We start from the raw sequence: 21,964 nt of genomic DNA on the forward strand, positions 1-21,964 counted from the left end.
TTGAATGTCCGAGTGTGTCGTTTTATTATCTAAAAAAGGCCTTGAGTGGGTAAGTTCGCTTTCAACTTCTATCCCTGTGGGAAGTAGATTAGTTATTCACTTAATACAAAGCTCAGATTATACTCGCGACCGTTAAACCCAATATGGGGAAACTATGGGGTTTTCAGAAATGAAACAGTCGCAAGATTGTAAATTAGCCATAAGCGGTGAGTGACGATCTGTACTTTGTCAACTTACTATTCTGAGAAAATTCAATTTCTCTACAAGTGTTTTTGATCATTTGGGATCGAAACATGGCTGAAATTTCCGTCGACATCCACAGAACAAGTTATAAAGGAGGCACGTTTCTAAATAAACGGTGGTGCTATGTCGGTGAAAGTAACAAGGTAATTTTGGTTTTATCGACTACGTTGATAATGTTAATTGACTAACGTAAAGAGTTTAAAAGCTGAGGTTTCGAGCGCTAGCCCTTAATATCGAAACGTCAGCTTTGAAACTCTTTACGGTGGCTAATTTACATTATCAACCCAGATGATAACACCATAACTACAGAACAAGACTGCCTAGGGTCTTAAGGATTTTGTACCAATTAAGTGGCTGCCAAAAGCGCTTTACCTTCATCTTTCGTAAACCTGTACAGACACCTTCATTGATCTGTTACCGATCTTCTTTCTTTCCAAGGAAATCAGTCATGCGTTACTTTCTTCCCCTCTTACTTGGGATCGTGCTACCTCGATTCAGTCATTCAACCTTTGCACACCTGAGGGTGACTAGAATCTTATTTCTCGTTGCAACATAACTGCCGAGTCAAATCTTTAAGGTCATTACAATACAGAAAAAGATGGTCAGCCTAAGAAGCTCTTCAGCGATCATTACAGAAATTCTCCTTGCCAGTGCCGTAGCAATGTACAGAGAACAGTATGAAGAACAAACATACTGAACAAGTGTTAAAGCTCACATGAGGCTCATTACTTTAATGTGTTCCAGTGTCATTTAGATGACCAACAATGACTGCTGATCACGCGCTGGGTCCCTCATAAGAATTTCTTACAGTATTCAATTCATGTCTTAAATAATCCTCGATCAACTTTGTATTTATTCACCCCATGCGTCATTTACCAAGGAATCTCCTTCCCGTCCCAACCGAAGAACTTCCCATTATCCTTCACTTCTAGTCCCTCGATCACTTTCATCAGACAGTTCACAGAAAACTCCGGAGTGAAGATCTTTGCGGGGTCAATATTTTTGTGGTATCGCCTGGACAAATCTGTGTTCACTGTTCCAGGATGTAAACACACACAAATGACTCGCTTTCTTCCAAGCTCGATACTGAGATTTTTAGTTGCCATATTGAGAGCAGATTTAGACATTCTGTAGCTGTACCAGCCGCCTAGAGCGTTGTCCGAGATCGATCCAACCCTTGCTGATATATTTACCAGAACTCCAGCTACAGCATTCTTATCTGCACTGTTTCTCTTCGTTAGCATTGGGCTAAAATGTTTCGCCATTATCAAGGGGCCTAACGCATTCGTTGCCAAAGTCGTCTGTAAACTTTGAAGATCGACTTCTCGCAGACTGGTTTCTCCTTTACCACTGGGATGTAGCATCCCAGCGCAGTTTACCAACAAATCGAGTTTCGTATCTCCAATGCTAACAGCCACTTCAGAGATTTGGTTTTCATCTAAGACATCGAGACGATGAATCGAGAGGAGGTCGCCATGTTCGGTTTTAAGTTGAGTCAGTGCTTGTCCTTTTAAAGGGTCTCTGCACGTTGCAATCACGGGTGTTTGTTTAGAAAGCAGATAACGGCACATTTGAAGACCAATACCGCGGCTAGCGCCTTGAATCAGAGCGCTTTTGATCATGTTTTCGACGTCGTTTTCACCTAAACATACAGAGAGGAAGTGGCGTTATGTAATCGGCCGTGACAGACGAGAGTGGTCTGGAACGAGCATTGCATGACATGACGGAAACCGAAACTGCACGCGGGAAACTTAAACGTAGCCAACGGTAATCGATCTGTTTATAACTCGGTAAAACCCTTCGTTTTACTTTCAGAGCATAGTTTCAGAAGTATACGAAGCACTAAGGAAGATAGTCGACTCTATAAGATTCTTAAAGCTGGCTGTTTTCTTTCAAGCGGCTTTGTAAGGTAGGTTTTAACTTCAGCCATTGTGTCAGCATGGTTTTCAGTACATTTTAAATATTGAGGTTCCAGTTCCATGTAGGTATCAGTAACGCGGAAATGTTATTCGTTTCACAAATTCAAATTTGGCTTTCCATTCTTTCATGCTGAATCACGGAATGTTGTCAGTCTTTTAAAACTAACATGCTCAGGGGTGCCCAAAGGCTTTTGAAAGAAAATACTACCAGTAAATACAGCAGACTAGATCATTTGGGGTTGGGTTGGGTGAACTCAGTCAGAACGGACTTCACTTTTTTTCCTAACTTTATTTAGGGAAGTGGGTGGCTTTATATATATATATATATATAAACTATATATATATATATAGTTTAACTCGCAGAAGTGATTAACATATAACTTCTCCCGACAAAATCCTTACAATATTCAGCAAACGAGTTATGAGAATACTCATTATCAAACACCAAACTCTTGTAACTAATTTCCTAAAAATGTGTAGCAGCCAGAGAAGGAGGATTAAACATCAGATCCCTGAAAGAAGTTAATTGGAGGGTTAAGAGTTGGGTGCAACATTTTCCTTTTATGCTTTAAAACAAATATATTTTAGTCAGTGGTAGACCACAGAGGACATCGAAATGTGGTAAGAATATCAGTGACACTCTTGGCTGTGCCTTTTGTGCCACTTTTTTGTACTTATCACATTTTGATGTCATCTGTTATCTCTTTCTGAAAAGACATTGTTAGATGATTATGTGACCCTTAACAGTTGTCACCTTTTGGACTACAGTTAAAACTGTATTGGGCGGTCACCCATGGGGAATGGTAGGATGACCATTTAATACAGGTTGACCGCTTAATACAGGTTGCCCAGCAAATAATTTAATTTGTGCATACTATTTGTCATAACGGTCCATAGAAGAAAGATATTCTCGGATGTAATATTATTTAGTCATATCAACTAAGCTGAAATTGTTAATTGGCCATTGTAAAGAGTTAAAAAGCTGACATTTCAAGCGTTAGCCCTTCATCAGAGCAAAGGATGAGGGGCTACTGCTCAAAATGCCAGCATTTTATCTCTTTATAATGGCCAATTTATAGTTTCAACCTAGTTGATATAACCAAATTACCTTGTTACCCCCATGGACACAGCACCACAGTTTCTTTTAATTAGAAACTTACCCCCTTTATTCATTTATTTACGATGTGTTGTGAATATTTGAACTCAAAGTGCTATCATTGATTTTGTAACAGTGAGATAAAAAAGCTAAATGATGAAGCCCAGCTTTTAAAAGAAATAGAAAGTGAGATAAAGACTGTTTGAGCAGCAGTGGCTAAGTGAATTTGTTTTACTGTGACAGCACTTTTTGGGTAATCATTCTAAAAGAGTGTAAAAGCCAATTTTAAAGTTTGGATAACAGTTGTTGGAATTTGAGCTCCAACCTTGATCTCAAGATCTGGCTTTTTCAGGCAGCAATAGTCATTATATATGTGGAGGTAGTTTCATATATTTTTGATAAAAACTGAAGGAAAATCTAAGCCTAGAACTTGAGTCCTATTTAGAAAATGAATGAAAATTGCAAGGTTTTTTAGAAAATGGCAAAAGATTTTGCCTTGACAAATGTTTTAAAAGCTGTATGTGAATCATATGAAGATAGAGAAAGAAAACTGTAGGGACCTTTTGTAAGTATATACTCTCTGTCTTTCTAAAAGAATTGTGTTATTGTTTTAGAAGAAATTGAAAAATCTACATTAATTGGAAATCCAAATGTACCAAAGTTTTGAATAAAAATTTTTTCAGTACCAATTTTCACCAATTTTCAAAAATGTTCCATAAAGTTATTGCTAGCTTTAGCAAAATTTTTCATGCATCTTCTAAGATCCTCTTTCTTTGAGTTACACAGCCAACTAATTACTTTATGGAACATTTGTTTTTTTTTTTTTTTTCAACTCCATAATTAGTTGTGCTGACTCATAAATGGAGGCCACTAAATGCAAGATCTAAGTGAAAATTAAGGGGTGTTTTTGACATTCATAACCAACGTGATCAAGCATAACTGCTTTCTAATTGGTTATTACTCAGAGTTTTGCTCTCTGATTGGTCCAGGATTATGCCATATCTTGCCACTGTCACCCAAATGGGGTACACAAGGTGATTGTAAAGCTGAAGCACTCAATTTGAACTCGGTGTTAAATCAACTTTTTGTAATCTCAATTAAGAGGAAGGAACATTAATTGCAATAGAATGCAGTCCTCTGAAAATATACTGCAACAATGATATTTCTCCTTAGGCTAAGGGAATGTTATTGGACATCTTTCAAATCACCACCGGGGGGATAATTCTTCAATAGTTTTACTGATTCATCAATTGAAAGGCACCCTAAGCTTTGCCCAATTAAGTTTGCGTTAAGATTAACTTAAACTTAATTCAGCTTATTGATGATAAATGTGACGTTGGCTAATCAGCATGAACTTGTGTGGGCACGCTGGCCCCAACGGAAGAAACACAAAGACGTGATAAATTCTAGAAATATTTTACGGTACTTAGGTCATCCTAACTTCGAAAAAAAATTGCTTGCGCATGTGAAAAGGTATTCAGACCTTGGACCTCTCCTTCGTGGTGTGATTTCACATATCGAGTTTTTTTCGTCACGCATTCTAGGCATAGTCGGGACTTAACGCACGGAACTTTGAAAATTGCGGAAAATAATTTTATTATGGCTCAGAAAAATTGCAGTATTCAGCAATTTTCAGGAGTCTTACTATGATTGCGTTGTTGCAGTTTCTTGACAAACAGTCACTTATTTCACCTCCTAAATTAGTTTAAAGTCACGCAAATGTCATTGATAAACTTGGCCAATGGGGAAAAACCCTACGTTGCTAAAAGTACGTGTTAGTTTAGATTAAGCTTTGATTCAGTCTATTGGGAGATAGTTATCTTTATATACGAATTTCCTTGGTTTTAAGACCAGTAAGGTAAAGAGGGACTTGACGCGAATCAATCCCGTTTTTTCTCGTCAAAGAAGTTTCGGTAAGTAAACCTCGAATATATTGCACGTGACAATTAACTAGTTTCGGACCCATTTAAGTTTCTGTCGTAAAGAACATCTCTTGCAATTTTGAAAAATTCAAGGTGGGTTTGAAAAACTTTATTTGTCTTAAAGCGGTGTATCTTTACCATAATTATACCGTAGTTATCAGGGTTTCCGCTTCAAAAGAGCTTTTGTTGCGATGTTTCGCTAAGTACTTACTGGGTGATCAAACATCAGAAAGATCTGATCACTGCAATGAAATGCGTAATGACACAAAAGACTGTATTGAAGTGAACTTTCTATAAGTGTCTATTTAATACGATATTTCCCGAGTTAGTAAGGTAAGAATTCGAGAAATGAGAATGCGAATGAATGCACAGGGGTTTCTTAGACGTGGCATTACACCACATTTCGCCACGTGCGATCGTTCTGGGAATATAACTACAATAACCTAATAAGTGAATATCTCAGTCTATCGTTCTGTAAAACACAACGGAATTTTGTGGGGACTTAAATCCAAATACTTTTCAACTTACCTTACAAACAAAAATGTCTTACTGCGGGTTAATCTTATAATAACCAAAGTATTAGGGGCATTGTGAGATACCAATTGTCACGTGACTGCGTGATTCTGAAAGTTGCTTGCGATCGACACATTAAGCTAGGTTCAATATCGTCGGTGATTTTTAAAAAGAGTTAGAAAGCGAAAACTATGATAAAGAAATGTTGGCATTTTGTAGATTTCTGATCCTGCTCTTTTATTTTATGAGGACCTCCTGTAACCTGGTCACAAGAAATTCACATTCTAAATCTTAACGATTTCTTAGAAATCTTTGAATACAGTAATTCCTAGAAACCAAACGCTCTGGACTTACCCGTATCTGCAGAGTCACACTGTCTAGCAGAGTATATCGAAAATAAAGATGTCTAGGTTTAAATGTATTTAATAAGGCCTTTTATTATTCAACTGTGCTTCGCACAGTACAAATAACGCCCAAGACGAGTACAAATATCACGCGATATTTGTACACCAGAAATATCCGCGAAATTCGCCCGCTCTGAAATGACAACTTTGTGTGTTGAATAATAAATCTCTTATAAGACGTTTTGTTGTGTAGTATTGCTGAGTATTTTTACTTGTTATTTCTATTTTGACTCGGCCTACGGGCTCGTCAAAATACGGCACAACTCGTAAAAATACTCAGCGATCTAATAAAGTGTCTAATAAGATATATGTATTTATTATACAACTGCTTTGTTGAGTACAAATAACGCGCGAGACGAGTACAAATATTACGCGATATTTGTACACCAGAAATATGCGCGAAATTCGCCCGCACTGCAATAACAATTTGGCGTGTTGGATAATTAATCTCTTATTAGACGTTTTGTTGTGTAGTATCGCTGAGTATTTTTAATCGTTGTTTGTGTTTTGACGTGCCCGTGGGGCGAGTCAAAATACAACCTCGTCTCCAGGGTCTCTCATCTTCCCGCCCCCTGGAGCGAGCAAAAAAAAATTCTTGACATCACCACTGCAAACAGGTTGAGAAGGGCAGGGATAAATTTCTCACCACGCTCCCTTCCGGCTAGATGATCACAGGCAAGCCAAGTTCGATGCATTTCAGTCATTTATTTAAGTGGAGTGAATACTTTTAGTTGTCTCTCCAAATTACACACAGGGGTCACAAATCAACAAAATGACAGAGTGGGTAAGTCAAGGAGTTTATTTTTTCAAACATTTCGGATAAAGATACGGCATAATCTAACCCCTGTACATAACAATTATTCGCCTCAGGTTCGGTGAATATCGTCGAATAATCCCTAAGACGAAGTCGAGAGGATTATTTGACAATATTCACCGAAACTGAGGCGAATAATTGTTTTAGCATAATTTCAGAGCTGAACAACAGAGAAATTTCTAAAATCATAACATTTTAGTAACATTTATTAACATTTTATTTTAACATTTTGTATAAAACGCGTAGAGCGGCTTATGTAGCGTCATATAAGGAACCGCTCGACCAATCAGATTGCTGGAAACTCTTTCCTCAGCTCTGAAATTGTACTAAATTCTCTCATAAATGTTGGGCTGCCTGTGGAGTTCCCAAAACAAAACCATTCGTGTGAGTTGGGGTGCCTGTGGAGTTCCAAAACAAAACATTCGAAGTTCGCTTTGAAGAGAGATATCAATAACAGCCATTACTTCTGTTTCCTTGATTTAAAGGCAGCTCAGTGGTGTGAAAAATATGGCAAAAAATTGAAGACGATGATAATACAGATATTATATGAAACATTTTCTGTGGCTACGAGTTATTTCCAACGGCAGTCAGTCTAATCCTTAAAAGTTTGATGTCGAACGTCTGCGTAACATAATTGCGCTATATTTCCGCTGCAGTGAGCAATATGGAGATACGAAGCAGTCAGAACTACCTTTGGAACACAAAGGATCGTTTGGGGGAAGGAGCTACAGGGGCAGTTTACAAAGCGAGGCATAAGGTAAGAAATGAGCTTTCCGTGAGTAAGTTTACTTCTTGACAGCTCTTGATTGCGTAGGAAGATTCAGCGAAGCTCCGAGAATTTAGAACTTTCTCTCTCCGATTAGAAAACTGGCGAAACGTTTGCAGTCAAAGTCTCCAATAATCTGGGCATGATGAGGCCCGTGGAGATAAGAAGAAGAGAGCTCGAGGTGCTTACCAAGCTGAATCATGAGAATATTGTGAAGTTATACACTAGTGAAACGGAGGTACGTTGATTCTTCGATCGTATTTTCTTTAACAAACTGAAACGCTTCACTTATCCTCAGCTTTGTAATATTATTGTTGAATAGCTTAAGAGGTAGAATTTATTGTGTTAACTCTTCGTGTTTGGGATGGAGTTATTCGACATCTGCAAAGAGGTTCTCTCCCCTCTCACACTTCTTTATCTTCACATTTAATGGAGCAAAGGTAATATTATGTCGCAGCTGTACGGGAAGACCGCATTCGCGATTATAATGATAAAACTTCCGTAGATCGAACGACATATATTTTGAATAATCAAAGGATTTCGCTTTTAAAAACGAAATAAGCGTGAAATTTATTCAAGAATGTTTGTCATTTTGTTGCTTAAAATTCCTTTTGGCTTATATTGTGATTATTTGAAAGCTATGTTTTGATAAAACTGCTCTTCCGTGGATACCCCTAAAAGGAGAAAAATCATAAACCGGGGAGCATAACACTCCTGTCTTGAGCCTCAAAGCCAACATTGCTTTATGCTATGACGTTAGGGGATTCCCCTTTATATCAAAATGGACCAATGATCATGGTTCAGTGGTTTTCCGAGAAAGAGTAGAAGCTTAAACCTATTGAGCAGGCAGACACTGGGGCTGTTTTTTAGGAAAACACAACTCTTTTGACAAAAAAAATACTCGCTTTCATTTGGGGGAAAATGCTGATGAAGCAATTAGGATGTCAATGTTTTAAAAGTCTGACTTTATAAGATCTGTTTACATTCATTTTTTGTCGGCATTTCCTTTTTTTTGTAACTAAGGAAGTCGAATGACCCCTGTGACACTTAAACTCAATACCTTATCGAGGAAAGGAAAAACAAAGATCAATAGAAATTGGCTTGGCTTTATTACTCAGCAATGTTTTGATTAATAGGAGTTACTAATACAATGTATATATGAAGTTCATATATTTTGAACTGCGGTATTAGATACGTATGATGCTTGATCCTTGCAGTAGAGAGCGCTATTTATGCAATAGCGAAAATCAGGCCTGTATGGGATTCGAACCCCTGAGCTCTGCAATACCAGTGCAGCGCTCTACCAATTGAGCTAACAAGCCAACTGGGAGCAGGCTGTTAAGTTGATTTGTAATAAACCCGTGATGATAAATCAAATACAATGTATATATGAAGTTCATATATTTTGAACTGCGGTACTAGGTACGTATGATGCATGATCCTGGCATTACGGGCTTATTAGGAATCAACTTAACGGCCTGCTCCCAGTTAGCTTGTTAGCTCAATTGGTAGAGCGCTGCAGTGGTATCCCAGAGGTCAGTGGTTCAAATCCCGTACAGGCCTGATTTTCGCTATTGCATAAATAGCGCTCTCTACTGCGAGGATCATGCATCATACGTAGGAGTTGCTAATGATAACTTTTTTCTTTAGTGGCTGAAAATGCATGGATTTCATTAAATTTTTCTATTAACAGCTGCCGATGGTGTTATTAAGCAGCTGTGTCCTAAGGCAAAACCCAAACATTTGAGCCTGCGTGCAGGCTTTAAAAAGGTCGAAAGGCTTACAGACCCCCAGTAATTAACTGAAACCCTGGAAACTTTGGTATAGTTGCTATGATCATGGTATAAGCTATTGCTATAAATCTTAATTATAATCTCAACGATAGTAACAAGAGATTGCCATCAGTGACATGCTTTGAATAGAACACTTTTCACAACCCATAATTAAATGCATTGTCTGATCTGCTTCAATCTGCTTTGTACTTGGTTCAAGTTTGATTACTTATGTTCAGATCATAAATCATGCAGTGGTCAACAACCACAAGCAATCTGTCTAATTTAGATAAAGTTACCACACGATCATTTTGTTTTAACTTCTACACTGTCTTCTATCTGGGTGCAATCAGTTAGCTAAGAGATTTGAAAGCCTGCTTGAAGTTGAATAATGTACCATGAACTTGCTTTCTAATTTATGTGTTGATTAATGGAGTTTTAATACATTTCCATTGAAAGAACCAAGTCTACTTTAGGGCAGTGTTATACAGGGCTCAACACTAATGGTAGCCAACAAGCCACAGACTAGAAGAAATTTGGTTTTGGCTAGCGGTTTTCAATTTCCGCTTGCCAGTTTGGCTAGTAAACAAACTGAAATTGTTTTACCATCTAAGTTGTCACTAGCCACTTAGCTAGTAAGTTGAAAAGTTAGTGTTGAGGCCTGGGTATAGCACACGATCAGAACTATTTATCACCTGGTCATATGTTTTACTGATAAAAGCAGCACCTGCAACTTGTTTTTACCAAGTATAACTAATTGCAAATTACCAACTAATTAGACAATTGATATCATCCATTACACTGCATTTTACCACAAAACCCTACTTCTGAACTTTAACAGCTCAGATCACAAAATGAAATCATCGTCATGGAGCTGTGCTCTGGTGGAAGTTTGTTTACACTGCTTGAAAATCCTGCAAATGCCTATGGCTTTACAGAGGATGAATTTAAACAAGTGTTCAAAGATGTTGGTAAGAGAATTATTGTTGCCCATTCACTGATAAAGAAATATCTCTACTTAGACTATTTTCCTGACCGTGCTTTTCAGAGTCAGGTGTCGAGTACTGGACAATCAGCAGTGAAAAAAACTATAAGGCAGTTGTACTTCAGGGCTCGAAATTAATTTTTGGAGCACTAACCCTTCGGGTTAGTAGACATCTCTTTTACTAACCAAAGTATAAAGTTTGGTATCCAAGCTCGCAAGTTACGATATCTCAAATATTCAACATTTTGATAATAACGACTAGGACAAATTAAAGAGTAGCTGAAGTTGCATAGTGACCTTAAAAACCTTGACAATTATGCACTTATTTATTTTCCCTCTCGTTTACCATGATTAGTCAAGAACAGTACATCTACAGCACATTCTCTAAAAAGAGTTTAAGTTGATTTAACAAATTTAGTATTCTAAGTATTCCTCTGAGAGTCAGGTTTACATGCTCTTTGTCCTGAAGTCCACCAATGTTTAAATATTTTAGGAAAAATTACTAACCATGTCGGGTTAGTTGGACACATTTTTAGTAACCAAACGTTGAAAATTGCTAACCATTGGTTAATGGGTTACCTTTAATTTTGAGCCCTGGTACTTATTAGAAATTGAATTTTTTTTAATCCAAGGTGCTATGGGGCAAACCCCAGTGGCTATTTGAAGTATATTGAGAAATTAGAAAGTCTCCAATTTGAACTCTTAGAACCCAGAACCAAAAACATTAGGAATCGATGGAGCTTATATGGCAGGCGTATTTTGGCCTACAAGCATGAATATTCTTATCAAGTGTTCATGCTGCTTCTGGGAGTGATCTCTGATGAATTTTCATAGAAGAAGGCATGGAAAGTAACGGGGGGTAGTAAAAAGTTGACCAGTGGTAGAGAGAAAGGCAAACAAGGAGGGGAGGGAAAGGTCCATAGCGTCCTCAAAGTAACTTAACCCTGAGTCTCTGGATAAGTTTGACATGAAGCTGTGATCATTTTACAAATAAGTCGCAGGAATGAAGCACTTGCGTGAACAAGGCATGGTTCACAGAGATCTCAAGCCAGGAAACATCATGAGAGTAATTAAGGATGATGGAAGGTAAATCTTATAAAATCAATTCCTTTATTGATTTTCAAAGGTAACAAACTAGCTGGTGCTACAGAGTTGTCCACAGCATCCATTATAGACTTAGCATAGTGAATGTCTCACAATCAAATTTCCCAGTGTCATTTGAAAAATTCCTAGGCTGCGGAAAACCACTATTTGCAATAATCTCCAGTGTGTCCATAATCCAATTGTGATAATCCATATAAGTAGGAAGTTTTAAAGAGAGTCCTCAAGCAACATCATAGTTATCATAGTTCTCCAAACTCAAGCCTGACTGAACAATTTTTAAATATATAAGTTGATGAAACGGATTATGCACCATGCCAATTTTAGGCAATGAGAGCTATAGTCTCATACCAAAGCATAAGGGGGACTGTGAACCCCACAAATTTGCATAGGGAGTAAAGGGAGGGGCAGCTCAAACCTCCATTACTCTGTTTCCTTTTGTTTTAATACACTCTCAGATTTGTTGATGATGTCATATGTATGTTAGCTTGCAATGGCTTACAATGGTTGCTGACTTGAAATGATTGCTAAGGCATGAACTTCCATATAGACCAGAGTACAACTTCTTGATGCTTCTGAATAGATTTTCAGCAGGAAATGAACTTAATATTATTAAGTTCCTCTCGTTATCACTTGGGGAAGACTACTTGTACTAAAGATGCAAATGTTGTATTTACTTGAATGGGAAAGTTGTTGATATTTGGCTCTAATTGATTTTTGTGATGTTTTTGATCAGCTTTGTTTACAAGTTAACTGATTTTGGGGCCGCAAGGGAACTGGATGCTCATGAAGGATTTATGTCTGTTTATGGCACAGAGGAATACCTGGTATATCAGTTACTAATCATACAAAAAGTATCATATATTTACCACAAAAACCAACATTCCAAATTCTAGTGCGATCTGGAGCAGAGGAAAAGAAGAGCCAGCTCTGGAATATCCACAGCTAAATCCTACTCCATGTATTTATAATTATTATAGCCTATATGAAAGGCTGACAAAGCTGACGATAAACACAAGACATATGTATCAAGTTTGAAAATAAAATGTTTTCAGTTGTTCAATATTTTAATATCTTATAGTGGTCATATCTACTCTCTGGCTGTAGTGTGAGTAAAATCAAGATCACAGAGTACAATTGCCTCAGCTGCATTGCAGTACCTGTGATCTTTAGATTATTTTTTATGATATTTAATATTTCCATCCTTCCTTACTTCATTGTTTTATGTTAGTACTTAAACTGAAATGCAATTCGTAGCATCCAGATCTGTATGAACGAGGAGTGCTCAGGAAACGTGGTAACAAGACGTTTGGTGCAATGGTAAGTCAGTAGGAAGGTAATTATGCTGTAGATTTTAAATATATGTTATCTTATCTCAAAGATGAAAGCTCAATTAACTTCAAATTTATTATAATTGTTACTGGTATGTGGTAAATGGAGGGAATTAGTCAGCATTAATCAGTTTTACCCCTTTACCCTTAAGAGTGACTGGCATCGTATTTCTCCTGACACCATCAATCACCTCAAATCAAACTTAAACGTCACAGGAATAGAGGAAATTATTATCAAATTAGAATTAAAGAAGCTATTTATTGTTAAAAAAATTCCTTTTGTCATGGCAGCTTAAGAATTGTATACTAAAATTATTAGAGAACTGTAAATGCCTACTAATGTTAGAGCATGCAGGAATTATCACTTCATAAACCTCCCAATGCCTTAATTGGCCTGACATATATTTGAACTCAATAAAGATGTAAAGAAATAGATCTATAAATAGTTGAATAATGGACAACTCTGTGGATTATGTACATGTTTTAGGTTGATTTATGGAGCATTGGTGTAACATTTTACCATATTGCTACGGGACAGTTGCCCTTCCGGCCATATGGTGGACGCCAAAACAAGGATACCATGTTAGTAAACAAGCAATTATTGACTAATTTTTTTTAAGTTGTAGAACACATTTTTCTGGGCTCCATACTGTGATAACACAATGCAGGATGTTGCGATAACACGAGGAAAGCTTTTAAATCACAAGCTGAAGGAAAGTGATATAAGTGAGGCATGAGTGGTCCAGCGGTTAGTGCGCTGGACTCGGATAAGACGTAAAGCCGTAGGTCCCGTCTCCTGCAGGATTAGGGGTAGGAGATGTTAATTCCCACTTATGAGATTACTGTGTGATAGATGTCCTCCCCTGGGGTGGAATGGGTGGGAAGGTGAGATCGTTACACAGACTGAAGTGGCTGCCATAGGTGCCTGATAAAAATGCTGACGTCCGATCTTAACAACAACGTGTAAATTTGTAAAGTGCTATGATCAACACATGTAAATACATGCTATATAAATTGGTAAATTATTATTATTATTATTATTACTATTATTATTATTAATCTTCCCAAGTTCTCTCCCCAAGTAGCTTTATCAGTCAAAGAGCCTGGAAAAAATGTGTTCAGATATTGCTTCTATGAGCTAACTAGTTACATACAGGCTCTTTAACCTGATAAAGCATCCTCTTGGAAACTGAATTGACCAATCAGACCATGTATTCTTTGTTTGACTTCAATTATGTGATATTTGTGCTGTAGATGTAGAGCTAGCCTTGTTGTCAATTTTATCTCCTCAAATTTCTATATCAACCATGTTATTCTACCTTGTTTCAACCCTGTTGCAGTTAGTACTCTTTCCCAAACTTGAATTGAAATGTTTCTACAGCAGCTGCCTGGCTTACTTAAAGCTGTAAATAGATTCTAGTTCAGTGTGGGGAATGAAGAGAAGCTAAATCATGAACTGTAATATTTACTCTAAATCCAATTTTTTGTTTAAGAAACACGTATGCCATCCAAAGACAAGGAAAGCCTGCCACTCCTTTTCAGTACTATGTTCCACAATTTCATTGAACACTCATTTAGAGGAACAAGTAAAATTTGTTGTTGTTGTTGTTGTTTTCCCAATATTGCCTTTGCTAGGCATTTGATTACATCAAAGAAGCGCTCCGGCATGATTTCTGGAGTTCAAAAGAGTGAGGGGGAAGACATAGAGTGGAGTGACAAACTTCCTGATCATACTCGCCTGTCTCAGTAAGTGTGCATGAAAGATAAATCCTATCAGACAAACTTCCTGATCATACATGACTGTCTCAGTAAGTGTGAATGAAAGATAAATCCTATCAGACAAACTTCCTGATCATACATGACTGTCTCAGTAAGTGTGAATGAAAGATAAATCCTATCAGACAAACTTCCTGATCATACACAACTGTCTCAGTAAGTGTGAATGAAAGATAAATCCTATCAGAGGATCTCCATGGAGGGGGTCACATTAACATTTAAAAATAAGTCCTTTTGATGGTTGACAGTTAAATTAAGGTTATTTGACAGTTGACGGTTAACTTTTAGAATGTCATTAATTTTATAAAACGAACTAAAGGCATGAACTAGGCTGTAATTTTTCATACTGACATGATTGTAAAGAACTGTTAATTTAGAGCACCTTTTATAAATAAATGACTAAAGTTTTATGACACTGGAAGTGTTTCCACACCAGAAGTCAGGTCTATCACTAACCAGTTTTACTCACAACCAGAAGTTAAAGGACTTACACAAATGTATCTCTGTAATACATCAAAACTTTTATTTATAAACAACAGAACTTGACCCCAATTAAGGCAATCCTTTAGTTTATAATTATGGATATTTAACATTGAGGGCTAACATTGGTGTACTTATTTGACAGTTGACAGTAAAAATAATACATTTTTGATGGTTGACAGTTAATAGTTTGGCCATTTGACAGTTGATGATTAACCTCATTGAGACCCTCCTATCACCTTTATTGTCTCTTTGTATGTTGTAAAGGCAGTGCTTGACACTAACTTTTCATCTTACTCGCCAAGTGGCTGGTGACATCTTAGATGTTACGACAATTTCAGTTTGTTTGCTAGCCTAACTGGCGAGTAGAAATCGAAAACCACGAGCCAAAACTGAATTTCTTCTCGTGTGTGGCTAGTTGGCCACCATTAGTGTCGAGCCCCGGAAGGGGATTTCATATAATCTAAAAAAGGCAGTCATATTTTTCAAATGAGATGTTCACTCTTGAGAGGTTTTTTTTAAATTATGTTTGGACGAAATGGGAGGATACAATTAGTTAAAAGAGATAGATTAAAGTAAGCAACAAGAAAATTCTAAGTTAAATTAATCTTGTTAATAGATGAAGTTTCAGCTTCCCTAGGATTGAATAACAGTAGCAGAAAACTGGTTCAGTCTGTTTATTGTACTCTTTATATCACATTCCTTTTATTCTGTAACCATTGTCTTTCTTGCACTCAATTTAATTAGGCTAGGACTTACATATCGTGTAGTTAGGACATTTCTTGATCAAGAATTTATTATTGGTACACTGACTTGTCAGTGATACCTTCAGCAAAAAGGCTTCTTGATTCTTTCAAAAAGGCAAATTTTCACCTCTTAATCTTAGTACTTTAAATATAGGACTATCATTTCTCTTATATTCTTATAAAGTATTTGCCTTTTCTTTATTTTAGGGGTTTGAAAGAACTCTTGACACCAGTACTGGCTGGTGTTTTGGAGGCTGAACCCTGTAAATGCAATGTCATTTGAAGAGTTTTTTTTCAGGATTCAGGATATTTTGTCACGAAAGGTACATATTCTTTTACAATATGCCCTGAAGAAATTTTGATCTACTTTGTGATGAAATCTTAAATTGTTATAATAGTCCAAAACATCCTCTTGAAATCTCTTTTTCATTTTTAGAAATGGAATATTAGGGGCTTTTACATGTACACATATGCCTTATGTCAGTCTAACATCTCAACAACACAACAACAACCTATATTTATTCTAATTTCTAATGACTATTTTAACAAATTGGACATGCCCACAGGTAGCTAGCTAATCTAGGTGGGTCATGTCTTAACTAAGAAAAAATGTTGGTATACGAGTTTACAGAAATCAGGAAATTAATTAGAGAGAGTAAGTATACAGGTTTACAGAAATCAGGAAGTTAAATAAAAAGAGTAGGTATAAAAACAAAGATACTACGAAAATAGTACAATTAAGGCTATCCTTGTTGTTCTAGAAATACATTAAAAACCTTAAGAAAATTTGACCTTTTGAATGATTTTTCGTATGTCGATATAGGAGTCTTCCGAAGACAGAATATTGAAAAGAACTCTTTTAATTCACTCTTAAAGTCATATTTTGAGAGATTCTCACCCTAACTTACATTAAAAAAACCTTCTCTTGAAAGGTGATAAATGCCTACTTTAGGGCTTGACATTAACAGTAGCCAACTAGCCACAGACCAGGAGAAATTCAGTTTTGGCTGGTGGTTTTTCGATTTCCACCAGTCAGTTTGGCTAGTAAACAAACTGAAATTATCTTAACCAGTAAGTTGAAAAGTTAGTGTGAAGCCCTGTTATTGTTAAGAATAAAGTTTTTCTTCTGAAGCCAAGTAATATGCTTGTCTTATTGTCCTGACATCTTGCCTAATTTTATCGCCATGACTGTAATTTATAGCTTAGAATTTATGTGATAGTAATGACAACCTTAATTTCTAGGTCATTGACGTTTACTCAGTTCATTCAGCTTCTTTCCACAAGATCTACATGAAGCAGAGTGATACGTGAGTTTCAGTTATAACTTCAAGCCAGTGATTGTGGTCAGCAACTTTAAGGAATTGTAGAGAGAAACCTCTCAAAATGAGTTTTTTCCAGAACCATGGAAGGAATTGCCTGTGAATATTAAATCTGCTAGCCCCATGGACACGTAAAATGCAAACTCAAAACATTCCTTTATAGTTAAGCTCATACGGTACCTCATCATTGCAGTTAAATTTTTAATTGGTTTATGTAATTTGTTATTAATTTTACTTTTAATTAGTAGTTATTTATTTGTTTATTTTATCTCTAATTTTAATAATTTTAAGGTGCATCATTGTGATGAGTGCATCTAATTTGAATCCTAAAGAAAAGTACTGTAGGAATGAATTATTTATTATTATCATATCATTGTTTGTATGAATGAATTATTTATTATTATAATCATTATTATTATTATTAGTTTTGATTGCAAAGAAAACCAAACTGACAAAAGAGCAACTTGGTAGCAATCATCACCATCTGGTTTTAACAAAAATTGACCTTTTAACCTCATCCAATAATTAAAAATACAAGTCATTTTATTACCTGCGACCTTCTGATTAAAATGACAATTACCTGTTATAAAACCTCACAGGTTTGCAAAGTTCCAGGAACTCATTGCAGTACAAACAGGAGTTAGTGCTGCGCAGCAGAAGTTGTTTTTTAATTATGAGGAATTCAAGCCAGATCCTATGGCTCATACGTCAACCTATCCTAACACATCTGTGAGTATGAAAACTAGTGATGGAGTTCCTTTACATATTATTGTTTAGAAGACAGTAACAGAACTTGCATGACACGCAATTAGCACGACTGTGCACTTGGAAACTTTGTAAGCTTTGAAACTTCAAAAGCAACTGTTACACAGACTTTTCAGGTGTGAGTTTTAGTTTGAGTTTTCAAGTCAAAATTCTCAAGGTTTTTGGTATTTTTTCTGAGTTTACCATATTACTGTTTTACCATATTACTGTTTCACCATTTTTCACTCAAATTCCATTTCCACTTCCTAAACAGTTATCCTCTATTACTGAATACCTGTGTGACTATCCATTAATTAATTTATTGGTATCTGGTCCAAAATGATTGACATTTTTTTTTTTTTTTTTCTTTTTCAGGATGACAACCACATGGTGATGACTGGGGGAGAATACATGTCTCCTGAACGATTATTTCTCTACAAAATCCGTAAGAATTGTTCTTTCATCTTGTACAAGTGGGACTGAATTAAATGTTGCTTGTAAATTAATGGATCAAATTCCTCATGTATGGTTTGAAGAATGTGATGGAAACATTGCTTTGTCATCTTTTTAAAAACTTTGTTACGCTCTAAATGCTTAGACCTCTTTGAGCAAGGACAACCAGATATCTCTATCCTGGTAGGTTTTAAATGTTTCCAGTATGTGAGGCTTGATTTTCTTTTCAGCTCTTGTTATTCACTCCACTTTGTCTTGCATACTTAAAGCGATCCATTATAGTCTAAGATATCGGGGTTCAACACTATTGGTAGCCAACTAGCCACAGACCAGTAGAAATTCAGTTTTGGCTAGTGGTTGTTGATTTCCACCAGCCAGTTTTACTAGTAAACAAACTGAAATTGTTGTAACATCCAAGTTGTCAGGAGTCACTTAATGGCTAGTAAGTTGAAGAGTTAGTGTCAAGCCCTGGATATGGCTTTTTTTAACTTAGTATAATTTCAGAGCTGAACAAAGAGTTTCCAGCAATCTGATTGGTCGAGCGGTTCCTTATATGACGCTATATAAACTGCTCCGCGTGGTTTATATAAAATGTTAAAGGAAAATGTTAATAAATGTTACTAAAATGTTATGATTTTAGAAATTTCTCTGTTGTTCAGCTCTGAAATTATACTAAAACAATTATTCGCCTCAGGTTCGGTGAATATTGTCGAATAATCCCCTCGACTTCGTCTCAGGGATTATTCGACGATATTCACCTTGCCTTCAGCGAATAATTGTTAATTGGTCATGTCCTCAACGGACTGTTAGAGGCCAGGGCTGACTATTTCATATGAACATCAGATTTATTCAAATTTTAAATTAAACTCAATTTTAGATAAAAGGGTTTTTTGCATGATGCAGGGTTAATTGTTTTTTATTTTCATCACCTGAGAAATTACAATTGTAAGTAACTTAAAACCCCACAAGCTGTGAATTTTTTTCCTTTTTTTTTTGTCATCAGCATTGGAGTCTTGAGAATTAAGAAAATGTTCATCAACCAAAGAAGCTCTTGACTGTTAAACAAATTCTCCTTGTTTGCACCCTAGGAAATGTGTGGAGAACACTGATGTTAGGGTGTTGAGGGTTTCTGAGAAGTTTTGTGTCAAATGCGCTGTGCTAACGTGCTCTGTTACATCAGATTATGTAACATTAGTTGCTATAAAGTGTGTTGTGCCTCAATTGAAAACTCTTGACTTTTCATTCACTTTGCAGCCAATCTTCCCAAACTGCCAGATGAAAGCACATTGGAAGTAGATTCATCTACTTCAAAGGTTCTTATTCAAAAATTTCATTCCTCAAAGACCTAAATAATCCTTTTTCACATTGTTTGCTATGCATACCTTAAATTTTACAACTGAATAATTGGACTGTGAACCCTTTAACTCCCATGAGTGACCAAAACAGAATTTCTCCTTACAGTGCCAATACAATATCAAGCAGACAAGTGATGAGAAATAAAGAAAAATATCAACTAGGGAATTTTCAATTGATCAGATGCCAAATTCTTCAAAGTAACATCAAAAGAATTGTATGACAGATAGTAGGGAGAATTACTAAATGAGATCTCAGGAGTGAAATGGTTAGATCAAACACTATCTTCTTGTTAGTATTATTTTTTTCTTTGAAGGGTCAACATACTTTCATAGAACAGAACAAATCTTTGAGGATCTGTGACTAGAATTTATAGCTGACCTTAGCTTTTAGAAAGAAAATGGAAAACTATCTGTTGTTAGAATATTCCCTCCAAACTATCAGTCCCCTAGAGTTACTGACATGTGCACAAATTGAATGTCTTGGCCTTGCTCTTATGTTGATAACCAACTGGTTTTCTGTCGTGGGCAGATAGGATTTTATTGCTTAATATAAAATATTTCAAATATCTACTTATACATCCTTAGGTTTACATCAAATATTATGCAATATGTTGGGAATTGGCTATAATTACAATCATTTTATATCTATTCACTTCATGTAAAATAATTTGCTTATTTATCTGTTTCATTTTGATATTTTACTTTAAAGAAAGGTGATTCAAGTAAAGGTCACAGTCACTTACCATAATTTTCAAGTTTAACAGTGTCACTCAATCTTTACTAACTATTTTTGATTAACATTTTTATAAGACTATTTTTTTTTCCTCTTAAGTTTGTTGAATAGGCAGAAATTACATGGGGTTTTAATCATTTATGGACAGTTTTTTGTTTGGGTTATCTTTTGGCATTCACCTTATTGTCCACTTTGAATTGTCACTCTAAAGACTTAGTATTGAGTAATTTTGGACTAACTATTTTTATTTTTGTATTTAAGTCTTCACTAAAGAATTTTCTTAATCTTCATATATTATTTATTTATTCAATACATCGTATGCATTTATGTGTAGATGATGGCAAATCGTGCACACTGCTGCAAGTATGCCGTCAAACAATACTTCAGAGCAACCAAGGCAATGCTGGTGACCATTGAAAGCGTCTTGTGAGTGCTCAATGTTCTTTGTATTGAATGATATACAAAGGTGTTCTGATGAGTCCTGTGGACATACATCAAAAGTCACCATGGCCACCTCAAAGGAGATGTTCACTGCTGGAACAATTTCCATGAAACAGATAAAAATTTTATCAGTAGTTAAAAATTAAGTAGAGGTGATACTGATTAAAATAATTTGATTGTTTTACTCCTGCAAGTAATTAAGTAGTTTATCCACTAACATATATAATTGATACATGAGGACATGTAATTTATCCAGAACAATTCTTTGAACTAATTACTTCATTAGTGTGTCTTGTGTTATATATCTTTTTCTTACTTATGTTTATGCTACAGTTTATAATAATTAAGTTTTATTAAAATACATGTTGTCACATAGAGTGAAATAGTACCATGTTTACAATTTAAAAAATTAATTTATATTGCTAACATTTGCTAGTATTTACAACTTTACTTGTAAGCCATTGCTGGGAAAAAGGTATTTTCAAAGTGCCAATCTGTTCTACAACATGGTAACGATATACGGTTGTGTAGGGGAAAAGTTAGATATTTGTTCAATTGTTTTCTTCTTATTACATGCACAAAGTAATGAATTAGAATAAGAGTTGAAGTTGTTTTTGTGGTTGCATGTAATATGTGCAATCGCACTTGTTGTAAATTTACTGATGACCTATTTGTATAGGTATAATCACATGATTTCAAGTGCAATTTGGAGTAAATAAGCATGAGTAAATTTTTTCAAAGACTAACAAAATTGCATGAGCCTGTAGGGTGAGTGCAATTTGTGGTCTTTGAAAAAATTTACAAGTGCTTATTTATTCCAAATTGCACTAGAAAATCATGTGATTATGTATTAATATACGTGAAAAAATACAAGGTAGCTTCTCTTAACTAAACAGAAGAAAAGCGCGTGCATCAGGTGCAAAAATAATTTATTCAAACCCTGCAAGTGACATTGATCTTGACATTGACCTTGACATTGACATTGACCAATCATTCTGACCAATCAGAATGTCTGGTTTGTTTCTTTCTTTGCGCTGAATTAACTGAAAAC

The 21,964-nt window shown here is 35.9% G+C and overlaps 2 protein-coding genes and 1 non-coding gene across 3 annotated transcripts in view; 1 reads left to right on the plus strand and 2 right to left on the minus strand.

Moving 5' to 3' along the window:
* On the minus strand, positions 1 to 5,771 carry LOC111324997 (uncharacterized). Its single transcript, XM_022928681.2, has 2 exons — positions 5,709 to 5,771; positions 1 to 1,885 (listed from the first exon to the last, which is right to left on the minus strand). Exon 2 carries the CDS (start codon positions 1,863 to 1,865, stop codon positions 1,116 to 1,118), a length of 750 nt encoding a protein of 249 aa, XP_022784416.1. The 5' UTR covers positions 1,866 to 1,885; positions 5,709 to 5,771; the 3' UTR covers positions 1 to 1,115.
* Positions 5,008 to 21,964, plus strand: part of LOC111325021 (serine/threonine-protein kinase TBK1) — a 27,737-nt gene continuing 10,780 nt past the window's right edge. Inside the window, 16 exon segments of the mRNA XM_088761069.1 lie at positions 5,008 to 5,026; positions 7,568 to 7,668; positions 7,775 to 7,915; positions 10,291 to 10,420; positions 11,430 to 11,520; positions 12,272 to 12,362; positions 12,793 to 12,855; positions 13,354 to 13,448; positions 14,502 to 14,612; positions 16,076 to 16,127; positions 16,129 to 16,191; positions 17,111 to 17,175; positions 17,787 to 17,916; positions 18,307 to 18,376; positions 19,639 to 19,697; positions 20,807 to 20,898. Of these exon segments, the coding sequence (XP_088617195.1) occupies position 5,026; positions 7,568 to 7,668; positions 7,775 to 7,915; positions 10,291 to 10,420; positions 11,430 to 11,520; positions 12,272 to 12,362; positions 12,793 to 12,855; positions 13,354 to 13,448; positions 14,502 to 14,612; positions 16,076 to 16,127; positions 16,129 to 16,191; positions 17,111 to 17,175; positions 17,787 to 17,916; positions 18,307 to 18,376; positions 19,639 to 19,697; positions 20,807 to 20,898 (1,355 nt within the window). The 5' untranslated portion in view covers positions 5,008 to 5,025.
* Trnat-ggu (transfer RNA threonine (anticodon GGU)) lies at positions 8,927 to 8,999 on the minus strand. Its single transcript has one exon. It is a non-coding gene; the product is annotated as a tRNA-Thr (tRNA).

Source organism: Stylophora pistillata, chromosome 5 (genome assembly GCF_964205215.1).
Source record: "Stylophora pistillata chromosome 5, jaStyPist1.2, whole genome shotgun sequence".
Taxonomy (NCBI): domain Eukaryota; kingdom Metazoa; phylum Cnidaria; class Anthozoa; order Scleractinia; family Pocilloporidae; genus Stylophora; species Stylophora pistillata.

Excerpts from the sequence above, each read along its gene's own strand:
- LOC111324997 (XM_022928681.2), bottom strand. The coding sequence starts at position 1,865 with ATGATCAAAAGCGCTCTGATTCAAGGCGCTAGCCGCGGTATTGGTCTT.